The 19,020-nt window shown below is 32.6% G+C and overlaps 1 protein-coding gene across 1 annotated transcript; it reads left to right on the forward strand.

Moving 5' to 3' along the window:
• Positions 1 to 536: 536 nt before the first annotated feature.
• On the forward strand, positions 537 to 18,098 carry LOC115965014. The gene is made up of 5 exons (XM_031084228.1): positions 537 to 1,137; positions 1,229 to 1,533; positions 4,576 to 4,717; positions 17,856 to 17,982; positions 18,092 to 18,098. Exons 1-5 carry the CDS (start codon positions 537 to 539, stop codon positions 18,096 to 18,098), a joined length of 1,182 nt encoding a protein of 393 aa, XP_030940088.1.
• The last annotated feature ends 922 nt before the right edge of the window (positions 18,099 to 19,020 follow it).

Genomic DNA, 19,020 nt, shown 5'->3' on the forward strand with positions numbered 1-19,020 from the left:
AAAGAAGAACAAGTGTATTTTAATTAGAATTTTTTTCATTTTTGAATTTTGTTCAGTCCATTAAAATAATGAGCTTTAATTTGTTTCCATTTAACAATTAAAAACCAACTTCTTAATATCTTTGTCATGAAGATATGAGTTTAGATCACCAGATTTTCAAATTATTTAAAACCTGCACCATCTTTTCAATTTTTCTTTGAAATTTCATTATTTTTCCAAATGCTCATTAACGACGAAGAGAAAATATTTACAATAAACAAATATATATATATATATATATATATGCATATAACACAGGCCCTAAAAATGCAGGGGTTTGGTGTTCTTCTAGCCATAATTTCCAGAGTTTCTAGATTGGTAATCTAAAACGCGTCAAGGAAAGACATGCTTAACTTGCAAAGAAATTCCCCTATGCTATCCTGGTTCTTTCACTGAGATTTTCTTTGTTGCCTTCGAACAACAATTTGATTATATATCTGGTTCTCTTGCTGTAGTATTTAACATCTCTAAGATTTGCTTTGGTTTATAGATGCAATATGGGTCAGGCTAATATGACCCTTCCTATTTTCCTAGTTTTTTTGGTTTCAAGCTCTGCCTTTTCTGATCATCCTCCAAAAAACCCAGATATGATCTTGGGGGACAAACTGGATTCTCTGCCTTATTCAAGCCTTGGCGAGGCAAGCAGTCCATGGCTGCTGCGCGTGCAATCAGATCTACCTAAACCAACCTTATCAATGCTTGTGGGTGGTAAGGGTGATGAAGATGCAGGCATAGGCTTTCTAGAACAGCCTTTACTGCCATCAACGGCAATAGAGGCTAATGGTGGTGCTGCAGGAAGTGGCGGCGATGGAGAAAGCAACCTGGGATCAAAGAAGGTTCTTCGCAGCCTGGTGATGATCATGCTGATTTTGCTAATGATCGTTGGAGAACTCGGTGTTCTTCCATCCAGAAAAGAAACACGCGCTATTGATTCATGGGCAACCATGAGTTTCCACTATTTGAGCTTCAAGGAGTATGATATATTGCAGTGTCTGGAAGGGAGCCCTGAGCAGCATCCTAAAGTAGTTGTACTTGGCCGTGTTGATAAAGGTAATGGAAGAGGCAGTGGCACAGGTCAAGATGGAACCAAAAGATTCGGTGAGTCACGCTTCCAGTTACTCTCAATGATCTTCACTGATCTACTTATTTACCTACATCTACAACATTTATATTCTGATTCTAAAGATAGGCTTATTGAAGTTACTAATTGCCGTGTTGAAGCCAAAGGAGGGAGTAATGGTGAAGAGGAAGAGGAAAGTGGGCGTGGAAGTGCAAGTGTTGGGAGATATGAAGGTGGAGGAGGTGAAGGAGAAGGCGAAGGTGGAGAGACTGGTGGAGGAGTGGGTGGAGGGAGAGGCAGAGGCGGTGGAGGAGGTGGAGGTGGAGGTGGAGACGGAGACGGAGACGGAGATGGTGATGGAGAAGGAGGCGGAGGCGGAGGCGGAGATGGAGGTGGAGGTGGAGGTGGAGGTGACGTGGAAGGCAGAGGTGGAGGTAGGAACCGTAGACCACCTGTGAACATAAACAAACTAGCCATGATTTCCATCACAGTCGCAGCCCAAACATCTGCTACTGTCATTGTTTTCCATTTCACTGGAAAATCGTGTTCCAACAAGGTCTTCCTAGTTTGTGTTGTGGTTGGTAACTTGGTGGGTTATCTTTGTTCCATCACTGCTCTCTTGCTAACCCATTGGAAGCCACGGATTGCTGGAGTTTTTGGACTGATAGGATCTACTGCTGCTGCCACTGGGTTCTTACTAATGATAGCTATGTTCCTCCCTAGCTATCTTGTTTGGATTGTTGGCATCGCTTGTGTTGCTTTGTTTTTCGTCGTTACCTTGGCATTTAAATCATGATCAGGCATTGATGTCAGGATCAGGATAGAAAATGCTACCAGAATAGCCTACAAGCACATTTCTTTGTCATATTATGGTCTATAGGTGAGAGTTCTAAGTTCTGACAGGTACTATATTGGTGATGTACTGATGTCAAGAGTAAATTCCTTTTGCTAGCTGAAAAGTGAGAGCATCCAGGCCTGTTGCGAATTTGGGAGAGTTGTTCTTTTTCTTTCTATCGTTATTTCGGTTTTCATTCTGTATGTTTTATAGTGGGCCTTACATTTATTTTGTACATTATGTATTATTAAGGTCGATGGCTATATGTTTTATTGACATTTTGCCATCATTTGCGTCATAAGATCTAGGAATTGGATCTCTGAATAGACCTAGCTTACTTTCGGGATTCAAATACAATAAGCTGCTCGGTCTTTCCTCTTTTAAATCTTCCTTCATATTCTTCCCATGCACACAGAGATTCAAACCTATAACTAACGCATCATTTTCTCTGAATTTCTGGTTCTCAGGTATTCATTCCATCTCCATCTAACTCCTGAATTTCATTTGCTTTCCTCCTTTTTTTTTTTTTTTTTTTTTTTTTTTTTTTATATTTATTTTTTTAAGTAAAAAAGTATTTGCTTTGGGGGATTGGTTTTCATGATCTAATGGATACTCATTGATTTATTTATGGTTTAGTTTGTGCAGAATCAGATTGGGATCGGGGAGACCAGAGAGAAATGGCATCAAAATTTGAAATGACATATATATAACCTAACACTCAAATTCAATTAATTGGGGTAATGTGAAATTGAAGCACATGGATTGTCTAAACTTTAGGAACTAAAATCATTCATGTGAAACATTAAGGGACTAAAAGTGCTTAACCTTTAAACTTTAGGAAACAATAGCATATGATGAAGCACAAAATCACCTCATCATTATGTTCCTCATCGATGTCGATGGACGAGCTTGGTTACCTATTGAGATAAAAAAGGAGTAAGAATGAAAGACACCGGGACGGTGCCAGCCAAAGGCCCTCCGATAATTAAGTTAGATAATATCTCTTTCTACTTAAGAATCTATTGCGTATGCTGTGATGTCAGATGTCAATGAGACCACTTACTTGAGTTAGCTGGTTTTATATAACCAGTGCTCAAGTTTATGCACTTGTCCATTGCACCTAAATGAATTACAGCATTGATGGCAATGAAGTGTCTCCTTAAATAGGGGTTTGTGACGCCTAGACGACTTATCAAGACTTTTGTAACAACCCTTCTGCCATTACTCGTTGCTAGCTGGTTTAGCGAAGTTATTTTTGCCTTTAATGTGTTCACAATCGTCTTTCTTAATGATGAGCATTTAATGTGCTTACGGTCGTCCATGGTAATAGATGACCATTTAATCACCGCTCCGTCAGTTGCCCCTTTCATTCCTTTGTCGTCCAGGTCCTGGATGAGAACAAGAAGATGGTCAGTTGTGACAATTCGCATCTTCCCATTTCCGGAAATTCTTCTCTTGCAATAAATATGACATGACCGCTTCACCAGATGACGAACACGTGTCCTTGTTTTATTTGTAATATATGTGAAATTTTCTCTGTTTTGGTGCTCCTTAGATTCAGTTTTCCCTTTTTTAGAAAAAATTCTTCTACCTTATTTTCTATGCGCCTGAAGCTTTGAAGGATTTCAAATTTCAAACTCTTTCTCTTCCTAGTAAGGTCCCTCTTCCTCATGCTTTCTTGATGGTTGATTTTTATTTCATTAGACAAGAGTGCCCCTCTACTTCTTTTTTCTTTGCTAGATTAGGAGTCTACCTTGAGTACTCTTCTGGTGGGCAGCCCCAAGTAGGTCTATACATGTCTCGTTTTATTGCTTTCAAAACTGTTTTGCTCTCCCTTTATCCTTTGATTCGCCATTCTTTGATTAAATACCATCTAGAGATGACCAACGTAGAGTATAGGGGAGATGATGTTAGGTCGAGCGAGTTAGAGACAGGGTTATCATCAAATACTAAATCCCTATGTAAGGAGGTTGACACAGCTGTGTCAAAACTACCCTCGCCTTCTTGTTCAACTCCTTTGCATGCTCTTTTTGAGTTTTGTTCTATAAAAGGAAAGCACTTGAAAGGTTTTAGAAAAGATTTCAATTCGCCAAAGGTACCACCATTCACTTGCCCCGTTCTAGAGAAAAGGCTTATAGTTTTGCCCATGGGGAAGTTTGCTTCTGTGAAGCTGCTTTTTTATATGGTCTTCATTTTCTAGTCCATCCATTTATTATGCAACTTCTTTCTAATTTCCAAATTGCCCCTAGTCAACTCGTACCTAATGCCTACAGGACGGTCATAAGTTGTATGTCGATCTAGATGTCTACCTGTGAAGGGGACATGATAAAATTGAATGAATTTTTATATTTATACCATCTGAAACCTTCCACACATTATGGGTATTTTAAGCTTTTACCTTGTGATAGAAAATCTAGGGTCGTCTCTGGGTTTCCTTCCTCCTTTTGTCATTGGAAATCACGACAATTTTTTCATCTCTAGAACTAGTTGGGAAATCATGTCTAATGACCTCTAGGGTGAAGTCCCAAGGTTATTGCGGAAATGGGAAGTTCCACCACTTGTTGTGTACTTTTTATCATTTTTCCTGATTTCCTCATTTAACATTTGCATGTATAACATTGCTTCTTTCTTGGTTTTGCAGCTTCTGATCGTCTTGAGTTGGAGAGTCAACACTGTGAACGAGTTTGGGATGCCCTTGCTTTTGCCTGAGAAATTGAGGATTTTGATGCCTTGGTTGACCCTCATCATTTGTTTGACTGCTGCCTTGGACCTGAACCTTCCAAGTACGTGTTAGAGAAGATTTGTTGAGAAGAAAAAAGTAAGTTCATCTCTATAAGTCTTCTCGTCATTTTGTATGATTACTCACCTTCCTCCTTTTATTAGTAGAGATGGCCACTAAGTATAGTAAGGAGAAGTATGCCCACATTAGAGGGAAAATGAGCCCCTGTCCCAACTTGCTGCCAATCCGAAGAGGCGAAAGCTCCATGACGAGAAAGGTGACACTGTGGTTTCCCTGTCTATCCAAATTATCTCATCCTCTCCGACTCCGTATCTTGAAGTAACGGCTTCTACTCCTCCCACCACTTGCTCAAAGGGAAAGTACAAAGTTGGGAAAAGCATTTGGGACGATCCAGCTATAGCCCTTGGATGAGCTCATAATGTGATTACTAATGATAGCTATGTTCCTCCCTAGCTATCTTGTTTGAATTGTTGGCATCGCTTGTGTTGCTTTGTTTTTCGTCGTTACCTTAGCATTTAAATCATGATCAGGCATTGATGTCAGGATCAGGATAGAGAATGCTACTAGCCTTAGCCTACAAGCACATTTATTTGTCATATTATGGTCTATAGGTGAGAGATCTAAGTTCTGACAGGTATTATATTGGTGATGTCAGGAGTAAATTCCTTTTGCTAGCTGAACAGTTAGAGCATCCGAAGCCTATTGCGAATTTGGGAGAGTTGTCCTTTTTCTTTCTATCGTTATTTCGGATTTCAATCTGTATGTTTTATAGTGGGCCTTACATTTAGTTTGGAGTACATTATGTATTATTAAGGTCGATGGCTATATGTTTTATTGACATTTTTCCATCATTTGCGCCATAAGATCTAGGAATTGGATCTCTAAATAGGCCTAGCTTACTTTCGGGATTCAAATACAATAAGCTGCTCAGTCTTTCCTCTTTTAAATCTTCCTCCATATTCTTCCCATGCACATAGAGATTCAAACCTCTAACTAACTCATCATTTTCTCTAAATTTCTGGTTCTCAGGTATTCATTCCATCTCCATCTAACTCCTCTGAATTTCATTTGCTTTCATTTTTTTTTCTTTTTTTTTTTAATAAAAAAAGTATTTGCTTTGGGGGCTTGGTTTTCATGATCTAATGGATATTAATTTATTTATGGTTTTGTTTGTGCATAATCAGATTGGATCGGGGGGACCAGAGAGAGAAATGGCATCAAAATTTGAAATGACATGTATAACCTAACACTGAAATTCAATCAATTGGGGTAATGTGAACTTGAAGCACATGGGTTATCTTAAACTTTAGAAATTAGGGCCCGTTTAGTACGTTGTTCTAGTAATATTGTTTATATTTTTTGAAAATACATGTGAGTGAAAAAATGTGGGTAATATTGTTTAAAAACTGAAAATTATTGCTCAAAATGCCATACCAAACGGCCCCAAAATTGATAAGGAACTAAAACTGCTCAACCTTTAAACTCTAGAAATCAATAGTATATTAAAAAAAAAGATAAAAAAGAAGAAGATGATGAGATCATCCTATCAAATACACAAAATGAATACAATATACAAATCAAGAGAATTTTTGGAGTGCATGTGTTCTTGGGAGGGACAAGTAAAAACGAAAATTTTACTTGTAGAAAGTGACACGTCCAAGTTAGATGACCATCTATTACAAAAAATAGGTGGCATACAATACACAAATCTTGCAGTGGCGCACATTTTCTCAAACAATTTTTTTTTTTTTTTTTTACAAGATAGAATTTATATTCTAGGCTAATCTAAGTGTATATGTGTGTGAAACTTCCTCTTATAAATTAACTTAAACTCCGACCCTTACCCCCAACACCTTACAAGCGTTTATACTTATGGAGTAACCACCGCACCAAGAGTGCGTGGTGGTCACATTTTTCTCAAACATTAATTATCCATGAAGCACTCATTCTTTTACACACATTCCAAAACTACACTAACATTAACAACCTCAATTAGGAGGGACCTACCCAAAAGTAGAGTAGAATCTAAATCAGAGATTGACCAAAGGTTCAAATTTCATTGCTCGATGCATCAAATTTTAAATGATTAGAGCAAGGGTCATTATTTCCATTATTAAGATCATTTTACCAATGAAAGCTTATGGCCTTAAAAAAGAAGGTCATATTAACAGGTACTTTTAAAGTAATTGTCCTAAAGGTATTTTAGGATAAAATGCTAGAGCTTAGGATGAGTGAAAAAGACTTTCATTCCATTGCCAACCTAACTATGGAAAATGCCCCTTGCTATAAGCACGTTGATCTTGCTCATTTTCTTTTGTTAACCTAGTCAAGGTTGTTAAATCCGGACCGGACTGGATGGTCCGACCCGAAAACTCGTGACCCGGGCCCTAATCCGGTTCTTTAGCCAGAGAAAACGGGTCCTAAACTTAATTGGGAAAAACGCGTGCTCCAGGAATAGAACTAGTGACCTCGCAGGAGTTTTGGACTTTTGTCCAACACGCCAACCACTGAACCAATAGGCTTCCTTGGGTGCTTCTCAACATTTATATTTTATTTATTTTAATTTTACAGGATTAATAGTTTTGGATTTAATTTTATCACTATTTACTTAATAGTAATTTCTATTTTTTTTTTTTTTTGGTTCAAGAATTATTCTTTTACATCAATAAATATGAATATGAAAATTGTAAATTTATGTTAAAAATGATTTTATTTTAAATTAAAATGCACTTTTTATTCGAAAGATTAATAAATACAATTTTTTAAAGCTTGTTTATATTTATTATTTTCTATTCACTTTATAAAAATAACAAAAATACATTTGAAAGTTTTTTTAACTGCATAATATTTTTTAAGGGTAAATTTTCATATTTTTACACATTTAATACATTTATTTGTATTTTAATTAATATTAAATTAATTTTGACGTCATCACGGTTCGATCTCGGTTGGACCTCGGTCCGACCTTAAAAACCTTGAACCTCTCCCTTCTCCGGCTCTTTGAAAGGTCCGGATTTAAAAACCTTGAACCTAGTTAGGGATTACCCCCATAGTAGGACATGTTCAATGATTCAGCTACAGTCAACCTTGAAATACATCAAAGGCATCTTATCCAAATTGAGATGTCAAATGACAGGGTTCAAACTTCAAAGTGACATTTGCACAAAATAAATAAATAAATAAAAACCTTCAGAGTGACAAAGCAAACAAGAATTTAACCAAAAGAAATCATACCATATCAAGTAAGAGTAAAGTCCTAAAAAATGGTGGGAAGAAAATTAGAGCAAATGAGAAAAAGATCCAAAACATTTGAAAGGATAATATTTAAGCAAAAATAATCCATCCCAGGTGAATTAAAATTCAAGGACGTGTTAAATCTAATCAAAGCGTCCTACAAATTCCGCAAGATCACATTACAAGTTACAACCTAACAAAAAATCTTCCAGATCATTAACGGTTTGTTGGCCATGAAACAATTAACTTTTTGTCAAATGCTGGTGATCAGTTAACGGTTTTTTGGCCATCACCTAGGGCCTCTACTAGAGGAAGACCCAAATGTGGGGCCAAAAAATTGATTTTTTTGTTTTAAAAAATATCTATTGGAGATATTAAAAAAAAAAAAAAAATAGTTTCACGTTTTTTCTTCATTTATTAGAATGCCCAAAAAATTGAGCAATGCTAGAAATAATACAAATTTAAATATATGGGTCTTACAAAAATTAGATGCGTTACCAATTACAAGAAGTAATTCTAATTCTCAAAAGGAAAATACTAGAAATACTATAAATTTTACTACATAGTATTTACAAATTGATGTGACAATGAATATCATTGGTGGACTTTAGCAACCTATTAAATGCACATTTGAATTACTTTTTGTAATTGATCGATGATACATATTTGTAAGTCTTATGTCGTAAAATTTGTAGTATCACTAACATTATTCTTTCAAATGCTCGTTTATTATATCTTGAAAGTGTCACTGATCATGCTTATTACTACATCAATTTGTAAGTTTTTTGTAATATTTTTTGTTTTTTTTCCACACAAAAAATAGTCATATGTTTTTGTTTTTATTTTGTTTATCAAAAATTATGATATAAAACACTGATTAATATATTATTTAAGTAATAACCAAAAGGTGTGATGCCCCAATTTGATTGATTGTGTGATGTGTGTGGGTGTGTGATGAGTCCCACATCAGGTATTTACTAGGTTGAATTGGGCTTTATTAACAATTGCAAAGAGCCTCAATTGTGACTAGTCCTTTTGAGGTAAAGCGCAGATGTGGTTAGCGCTTTTCCTTGGGTCATTACATTATTGTGATGTCCCAATTTGATTAATTGTGTGATGTGTGTAGGTGTGTGATGAGTCCCACATCGGATATTTACTAGGTAGATCTAAGTTTTATTAACAACTATAAAGAGCCTTAATTATGACTAGTCCTTTTGAGGTATAATGCAAAAGTAGCTAGTGTTTTTCCTTGGGTTGTTACATATGGTATCAGAGTCGGCTCGATAACCTCGTGTGCTCTCAAAGACATTACCCCATAAAGTGGACCCTAACTAGGATGTTAGGGATTTAAGTGGGGGAGATTGTGATATCCCAATTTAATTGATTGTGTGATATGTGTGGGTGTATGATGAGTCCCACATCAGATATTTACTGAGTAGATCTGAGTTTTATTAACAAATATAAGAAGCCTCAATTGTGACTAATCCTTTTGAGGTATAGCGCAAATTTGGCTAGCGCTTTTCCTTGGGTTGTTACAAAAGGCCTATTTGAAGCTTAGGCCTCCAAATCTGTTGGGCTGGCCCTACCACTAGCCAATTAGGTGGCAACCTAAGGCCCCTAAGTTGAACAATACCCCCAAATTTTAACCAATAGGGATATTTCTATACCTATAAGAGTATTAATTATGCCCTACTATTAGTAGATGAAAAAAGAAAAAAAGAAAATTAGTAAGGAAATGGGCACAACAAAATATTACAATAATTTCCCAACTTTCTAAATTAACATGTCAACTCACACATGGACTCACCCAAATCTCTAATTAAAAATTTTTTTTTATGCTAATTTAGGAATGTTATTGTTGTTTTTAGCATTACTCAAAATAAATTGTTATATGTTAGGGTTATATGTTTTGGTATTGTCAAAAAGTACCAAATTATATGTGTTTTATTGAGTTTCGATGTGTCTTAAAGTTGTAATTAAAGACTAAGTAGAAGATGTAAATTTTGTTCAAGAAAAGCTCAAGAAAAGTGTATTTTCAGCACATTTTCAGCATGTACCTTGATAATAGTCTCGATAGCAGTCTCAATACTACCTCGATGCCTCTCTATAGAAGCTCAAAACCTACTGCCTCCTTGATAGCAGTATTGATACCTCTCGATACATCGAGCTTTGTGGATCAACAATGCGAAAAAAGCCCATAACTTATTTGTTTGAAATCCGAATTGAGATTTGTTTGAACGGGTATTTAAAGGACATTATAAGCCATCTATTAGAAGACTTTTTAAAGAGAGAGAAACACTCCATTTATGCAACTAGGGTTTGGTAACTAAGATTTTTTTTTTTTTTTTTTTTCACCATACCAAAGAGTTTCAAAGTAGATCTGAAGATTCAATTGGTGAAGAAGCTAAAGCCATATATAGCAACCACCACAAACTTGTTGCTATGAGGAAAACCTTCAAGAGGTTCTTGAATTCAATTGGAGGTTCCAATTGTGATTATGGATGGAGCGTTCAGATACTAGAAAGTTCAAAGGTTTTGAAATGGTAGAAAGTTTTTGCTGTAAGTTCATCTAATGGGTTTGTAAAGTCTAGGGACAAATGTTTTGTACTAGATTCGAAACTTCTCTTTACTATAATTGATTGCTTTTTGGGAAACTTTCCCCCTAGGTTTTTTACTATGAAACTAAATTGTTTTATTGATTTTCCTAAATCATCATATCTTATCTTAATTACTGATGTGCATTGATAATAACTTAATTTTGCATATTTATATCATTGTTAGAAAGTATTATCGTACTTATTTTGAGTTAATTCATACATTTTATATTTGGTTTTGGAATAATGCTAAATTATCAATTTTGTGCTTAATTGAATTTTATTGCGTGAATTTGTCTTTTATAGGAGAATGGAAATAAATAAGTAGATTTGTGCAAAGAAGAAAGCTAATGGACTTTACTTTTACAAGGGCCATGATGAAGTTAAAGAAGGAAAACCCAATTAAATTTAAGTCCAATTGGAGTAAGGAATTATAGGAAATTTGCACCAAATCTAAGTCCAATTCGGATTAAAATTCCAGCCTGCACATCAGTTAGTATTTTTGGCATAACGTTCGGCTCTGATATCCAATCGAGATGATTCAAGTTGGGATGGAAAGTTAACTTAAAGGGATACAACTTTGTAGTTTACCAAAAGCCCAAATTCTAACGTTAAACAAGCCAAAATCGTCGGTTAAATGAAGCTTGAAAATCTGGGATTTTCTCCAAATGAGAATTCAATTTGTAATAGGATTCCCAGGCCTATTTAAAGGCTCTTTAGGGTAAAATTCAGAGGAGGCGAGTGCTAGGGCTGGGATGCAATACAGAAAATTGGAGCAACAGGCAGTACCGCATGTGGCTTCTCTGTAGTTTTTCTCCATGACATCATTGTGACTATTTCTTTCTCTATTTTATTTGTCTAGTTTAATGTTTAGTATTTTATTTTTTTTGTTTTATTTCAATTACCATAAGTAGCTAAATTTATAATTAGGGTTGAGAATGAAACCTTGTTAAAGATTACCAGTAATATTCATGTGATTTGATTTTTCCCACAATAGTTGTTCTTTAATAATTTAAATTCTTCTTACTTCATATCAATTGACTAAGATGGGATTCTAGATATAAATTTAATCATGTTTTTCTCATGATTTAAGATTTATCTTAATTAATTGAATGCTTGGCTTATTATTTCTTAATTTTAAAATTGGATATCTCTTGTGATTTATTTGGTTATGGATACAATTGATGATTTGATTTTATACCTAAGAAACGAAGAAGAGCATGTTTTTTATTTTTAAAACAAGGATTTTAATGAGAATATTTTCCATGATAGCAAGATTGATTTCTAAATTATCATGCAGTAGTTGAGAAAAATTAATGATCATAAATATATGTTGATATGACTTACAATGCGGATTCCAAAACCTTAATTCTTTTCTCTAGATTGTTTACATCTCTTTACTACTTTATATTCTATCTTTGCTTAGTTCAATTATTTGCTTAGTATATTTAATTGCAAAAACTTGATTAGGATTAATTTAGTTAAGATTTAATTAATTTTCCTACGTTCATTCAAGTCCTTGTGGGTTCGACCTCTTTCTTGTCAAACTATACTTCAGTGTGATTCGTACAGTTGCAAGTACTTTAAAATTTCACAATATTTACTATTCCGTTGTGCATAATTTTGACTTGATATTGATGTTTGTTTGTTTGAACAAGATTAATTCATAATAGATTTAATTAACAACTTGGATTTAAAACTTGTTAATTCTATCAACCTGGTCTAAATTTCTAATACATTGTCCACAATATTTTACAACAAATCCTAGGTGATAATTTGTTATTAATAGGTAAAAATTGATGTTAGTAGTGGATCCAAATTTGAACCAATAATATATTACCACCTAAGATTAATTTGTTGTGAAATTATTGTAAAAATATTGCGGATATAGCATTGGAAATAAAATTAAATATTATTTTTTTAATCTTTGTAACTTTATATATATACTAATTGTCCCAAAAAAAAAAAAAAAAAAAAAAAAAGAGGTAAATTTTGAGAAAAATTAATCAAGTCTCCTAAAGATTCTCTAAATTTTCTTTTACTCGTAATGAACATAATATAATAATTAAAAAAAATGAAAATCTCAAAAAATGAATTAAAAAAAAAGTTATAAAAATTTAGACCAACAACTCACATATGAACACAAAATTAATTAAAAAATCTAAAATTTTTTAGCATTTAAACAAATTATAACTAAAAATTTTAAATAAAAAATTACATAATTAGATCTAAATATATAAAAAGCTTCGATTTAAACATAGCCTTAGGAGTTAGGACCCAAAATCCCTTAGGCCACCCTAGATTTCATTGGCAACTTCATGAACCAGAATTGTTGTTCATTGGAAACAAAGCATGTTTTTCCTACCGTGTTTCCTTTAGAAATTCTATCTCAGATTATTTATAAATTAATTAAATTAGTCTTTGAGTACTCATGGGCTTGGTTAGAGACTTTTTTTTTTTTTTTTTTTTTTTTTTTTTTTTTGTAAAGTTTAATAATTTGAACTAAATAGAAAAGAATAATGTTCGTTTCAATTTTCTAATAAAAAAAAAACCTAAGTTCCTTTTTTCTTTTTTTCCTCATGTTCAATTCTATCAAAAATAAATCCAAGTTGATATAATCTTAAGGGCTAGGTTCAAGTTATACCTGGTGTAACTCTAAGCAATGTTACATCACTCAATATTTTTTAATTGGATGCGAATATTGATAAATCTACCGTTAGATTACATTATCTTTGTATATTCTTTATGCTTGCAAAATTTCAAAGTGATCAAAAATTAATATCCATGTCATCAATCAATTGTTAAAATTCAAATTTTTGTAGTTTAAAATAATACATAAAAGATGAATTTATGGATAAAATGGTAAATAGCATCCGATTGATATGAAAATTGGCATGCATATTAAGAACATATAGAACATGTAATTTAACGGTTGGATTTTCAAAATATTAATTCAATAACAAGTTATTGGGTAGTGTAACATTACTTAGAGTTACACCAGGTGTAACTTAAACCCAACTCTAATCGAGATGGGTTCAAGTTACGCCAAGTGTAGTTTCATAAGAGTTACACCTTTTTTGGACCATTGATTTTTATTAGATCTAAGGGTGGAAAAAAAAAACTCATGGTCATGTCATTATTGTTCCCTAAAAATTAGTAATTAAGTCATTAACTCTTCTTATTAAAAAAAATAAAAAACAGCATTAACTCTCTACTCTCCATCATCAGCTTCATCTTCTCTCCCTCTCTCACGCCGTCTTTGTGTTCTATGTACTTTCAAGCAAACTTTAATCATACAATTGTTAAATTGTATACCGAACTAAGATCTAAGGCAAATCACTCTAGAACAAGAAATACAAAGTTGTCAGACTAACCCCAAATATTCATTATTATTATTATTATTATTATTATTATTATACAGGCCACCTTAATTAGCATGCTACCTTTCTTCCTAAAGAACACTTTTGCCCAGATGCTTTAATCCTATTTTGGCAGATGATAATAACAACAATAATAATAGTATTATGGTGTATGGACAAAAATAGTTTAGGCCGTAAGGCACACAAAGCTGGGGGATAAAGAAAAATCCAAATCATTGTTTCCTTGGATTTCTTTCAATCGTTTCTATAATCTAAAAACTGCAAAAAAAAGAAAAAAAAAAGAAAAAAAGCCTATAGAAAATCATATTTTTCAAACAAGGTGGAGCTATTTGTATGGTCTAATCTTGTAACCATTTTTTATTAATTGTAAATCCTTTATGTATTTTTGAGTGTTTTTTTGGTCCGGTTGAAAAATAATTTCACAGGGTATAAAAACAATTTTCCCTAAAGTAACATCACAACTGACCTCTATTCTACTCCTTTTCAATCACTGTGTCATACAAATGTCAGCTACTTTACTCCTTTTCAAGACCATGTGAGAGAAGGAGAGAAGACGAAGATAACGATGAAGAACAAAGAGTTAATGTTTTTATTTATTTTTCTATTTTTAATAAGAAGATTTAATGACTTAGTTACTAATTTTTAGGGAACAATAAATACATGATTATGAGTGTTTTTTCCACCCTTAAATCTAATACAAATCAATGGTCCAAAAAATGTATAACTCTTGTGAAGTTATACCAGGTATAACTTGAACCCATCTCATATACCAGTATATATGAAAATTATAGAGAGAGGTTGTACCTAATTTATGGGATACGGAGAAACTTGATAAAAAAAAAAAAACACTTTTTTTAATTTACCTAAAATTCAGAAATTTTATTTAGAGTTCAAAACTTAGATGGCTTGAAAGTTTCTTAAATAATTGTATAAATAATGTGCTTCAATATTCAAATTAAGGCTAAAGGAAGAGCAAATCCAGCATGCTTTAGTGCTGGTGTTATATGCATAATATTTTTGTACATATTTTCTATTCATCGTTAAGAACGTTTTGAAAAAGTAATCAAATGATTAAGAAATAACAAAAATATATTTTTGCATATACATATACACTTATATTAAACTAGAATAGAATTCCTATTTCTATTAAAAACAAAAATATTTTGGGAAAATACCATTTTGACCTTTATATATATATATATATATATATATATTGTTAGAATTAATTTGGTCCTACATTTTTATATTAGTGGTCCCTATTATTTCAAAATACTGACCCACTTAAAATATGCTGTAGCTAATAAAAAATAATAATTAAAAATTTTATTTGAACATTTAAAAATATCACTCAGCATTTATATTAAAAAAATTAAATTAAACAAATATTAATAAAATGAATAAAAAAATCAAATCTTATTTTCTTTTCTCTTCTCTCTCACTTTCAAACACACCCAAAAAAAAAGCTTTGGGTTGAAAACCACATCTCCCAACCCCTGTCTTCTTCGTCCGCCCATTCCATCACCATCAACAAAACCAAATCCAGCAACCCAAATCCGACCCAAAATTCTCAACAGTTTTCACTAAGACCCACACCCATAAGGCCCCGTAAACGAGAGAATCCAACAATTGTTGAACTTGTTCAGCACCAGCGGCAAAACCCAGGTCTTGATTTTGTTCATTGATTATTTCAGAAGCTTTAGAATGAGAAGAATATTTGATTCTTAGAGTCGAAGAGGAAGCCCAATTTGTCGCTATTGTTTTTGTTCTCAGAGAAATCTTGCACAAGTTCTTTGTCTTCCAGTGGATTCGTACATGCGGAGCAGATTTTATTGCTTTATACCCGAGAATTGGGTTAGGGTGGTGGGTCAGAATAAGAGTTGTAATTTTCAACCCAAAGAAAATAAGATTTTTTTTTTATTCATATTATTATATTTTTTTAATTATATATATATATATATATATAAATATAAATGCTGATGATGACATTTTTTTTTAATTGAAAGACGGTGACATTTTTATTTCTCAAATAAAATTTTTAATTATTATTTTATTTGTTATGTCAGCTTTTAGTATGTCAACCGTACATATAACAAACCATGTGTCATGTAGACATTTCTTTATTAGTGAGTTAATAATATAGGCAATTTTTTTTTTGTTTTTTTTTGGGAGAAACCATTGATATAAGCTAAATTGACCTCTTTCAAAATGTAGAAACCAAATGAATTATGACCCCAAAATATGGGAACCAAAAATAATATATTCGTCTATAAGAAAATTTGTAAAAAGGTGCAGAGGTTTTAAATTTTTTATGATTCTCTAATTTGTAAAAAAGGTGCAGGTTTTTAATTATTTATGATTCTCTTTTAAATTCGTATCTTCAAAACACCAATTTAGGAATTTTGTTTTGTTGAAACAAATTAAAATTACAATCTTCTCAGACTAACTTTCCCAACCTAACACCAAATATATATATATATATATATATATATATATTTGAACATCAACACCAAATAAATTTTAATTAAATTAGGTTCGATTTCTATAAACAATGCCAACAACTCAACACTAAATAAATTCTAATTAAACTACCTTCAATCTTTTTTGATTAAATGATATTATTGTTTTTTAGTATAGATGACATTTATACTCAAGTCCTTTATTTGAGGGCAAAAGATTTCCCTAATAAACTATCGTTTCAATTAAAAAAAGATTCCACAATTTATCAATAGGTTTTTTATTTAATTAATTTAGTTTCTTAATACCAATATATTCGATTTAATGTCCGTTTAGAAACAACTTATTTACACTAAAAAAAAAAGAAACAACTTATTTAGTTTTTTGCTGAAAGTGTCCTAAAGTATATTTGTGATTTGAAAAAATTTGAAAAAGTGAAAAAATGAGGGAATAAATGAGGTTTTAAAAAGCTACACATGAAAAGTAAAAGTTAAAAGCTAAAAAGTGAGACTAATGCCAAATAGATTCTTACCTTTAGCATGCATTTGCTTGAGGATGTTTGCGTGTTTTGCATTTTTTTTGCTATTCCCAAGATATTGTTCGTGGACTAGTCAACTTGTGAAAAACACATGAATGGTGTTTTGCCTTTTAAAAATTATTTTATTAAAGTGTTTTCAACAATAAGTTTTCAGTTTTCAACAAAATAAATTGTATCAAAATAGACTTTTAATGAAAATTTCAAATTGCACCGTTTTTTTAAAGGAAAAATTGCACAAGTTAATTATGAGTTTTGACTAATTTTTAGTGTTCGGATAGCATTTTCCATCTCAAATGTTAGACCATCTCCACGCGGAATAAGCTCATATATTAAATTTTGGTGAGGTTTCGGAGTAGTTTCCTGATATTTTAATGTAATGCGAAATCTGGAGAAGTATGATACACGTAAATTTCTTCGCAAGTAAGGTTGCCCTTCCAAGTCTTCACCATCCAACTACAAATTCCACTTTAGTTTGGCAGGAAAGTATCATGCAAGTTTCTATTAAGCTTCCTTGCAATTGATATCAGAATACCATAGTTCATTTATTGATGGTGACATTTATGGATTCATCAAAAAAGAAAGGATACTGCCATTCATTGGTCAATTCTGGGTCAATGCTTTCATACTAGACATAGCTTTTGAATGAAATTTTCTGTATACCTAATCCATGTTAGGATTATATATATATATATATCCCCGCTGCTTCAAAATGTTTGGTATTAGTTTCCTCTTTGAAAAGAATGGAGTCTTCCATCCCGAAAGGATTTGATGTGTTTTTCCTTGAAATGAGACATTCATTCTCAAAAATTCTTCCATCTTTTCCCGTCATGTTTATCATATATGCTTCATGCACCATGGGTACCATGTTCATGCTTCTTCCTCATGAACAAGTCGATGGAAGTCTAGTTCCGACTTTGGTCTTCAATGACCGACCGACTGCATATCATGCCTTTCTAATCTCCATCATGTTCTCATTTACAGGTGCTTTGAGTGCCTTATTGATCCAACACAGGCCAAGAATTGAAAGATTTTGCAGGGCTTATGCCATGGCGTCGATGATATCTGCTTTAGCAATACTTCTGTATATCACAGCTCTTTGGGGTTTCAGGTATCCTACTCGTTTAACAGAACAAAAAATTAGGATATGGATGAAGAAGTTTACTACTCTTTCCTGGTAATTACATGTGCACTCCGCAGTTTTCACCTTGCTTTTACAGTGTGTGAAGGTGCAAATAGATTTCAAAATCTACGTAGTGAAATAAAGGATTGGTATTTTATATCCATTTAGGAAAAAAAAAAAAAAAAAAAAAAAAAACATTGTACTTACTGCTTAGAATGAATCTTGCTTCATTGCCTGAAGCATTTAACGTCCAAGTGTAAGAGCCTTCATTATGTATTTTTTGGTTTTTCATTTATCCTTAATTGATGAGGTGTGATATGTTATTTGAAAACTATTAAAGTGACAATCATGGGAAGCTTTCTAGCTTACTTCAAATTATTCCCGAAGTCATCTAACGCAGTTGGTGCTTGAAGCATATAAAAATGGTAAATGAGACATAAAAGTAGTTGAGATTTTATTGGTTCAAATAATAGCGTAGTGGTAATGACATCTTTTATGGTATCATATTTCTTTAATTTGAATCCCACCTCTCTCTTTCCATTATTTGCTTACATAAAATATATAAAAATAATAATAAAAGTATCACTTACTTTTAACAACTGCAACAAAAAGCCTAAGTCCCAAAATTTGGGTACAATTATGGATATTTGAAAAATTAGATTGAATCCATTACATGAATTCTCTTCCTCCATTCTATTATACTTAAAGTAAGGCCAAAATGGCAAAATATCCCTTTCGTACAAAAGTTTTAGCAAAATGCCACTATTCTGAAACTATTTAGGAAAATGTCCCTATTTTGAAAATTGAGTTTTAATGAAAAACTTGATTTAACGAAAATTGAGTTACTTGCAAAAACTTACATGAAACTCGAGTTTCATGAACTCGAGTTCCATTTAAGGAACTTGAGTTCCATGTAAGTTTTGCAAATTTTTTGCCTATAACTCGATTTTCATTAAATTGAGTTTTTCATTGAAACTCAATTTTTAGCAAACTGAGTTTAAAACATTGGCATTTTCCTAAATAGTT

The sequence above is a fragment of the Quercus lobata genome, chromosome 10 (genome assembly GCF_001633185.2).
Source record: "Quercus lobata isolate SW786 chromosome 10, ValleyOak3.0 Primary Assembly, whole genome shotgun sequence".
NCBI classification, from domain to species: domain Eukaryota; kingdom Viridiplantae; phylum Streptophyta; class Magnoliopsida; order Fagales; family Fagaceae; genus Quercus; species Quercus lobata.

Bases quoted from the DNA above. Each gene is read 5' to 3' on its own strand.
- LOC115965014 (XM_031084228.1), top strand. From the start codon at position 537: ATGGGTCAGGCTAATATGACCCTTCCTATTTTCCTAGTTTTTTTGGTT. The intron at 1,138-1,228 runs GTGAGTCACGCT...TTCTAAAGATAG, and splicing joins AGATGGAACCAAAAGATTCG to GCTTATTGAAGTTACTAATT. The intron at 4,718-17,855 runs GTACGTGTTAGA...TCTCATTTACAG, and splicing joins CTTGGACCTGAACCTTCCAA to GTGCTTTGAGTGCCTTATTG.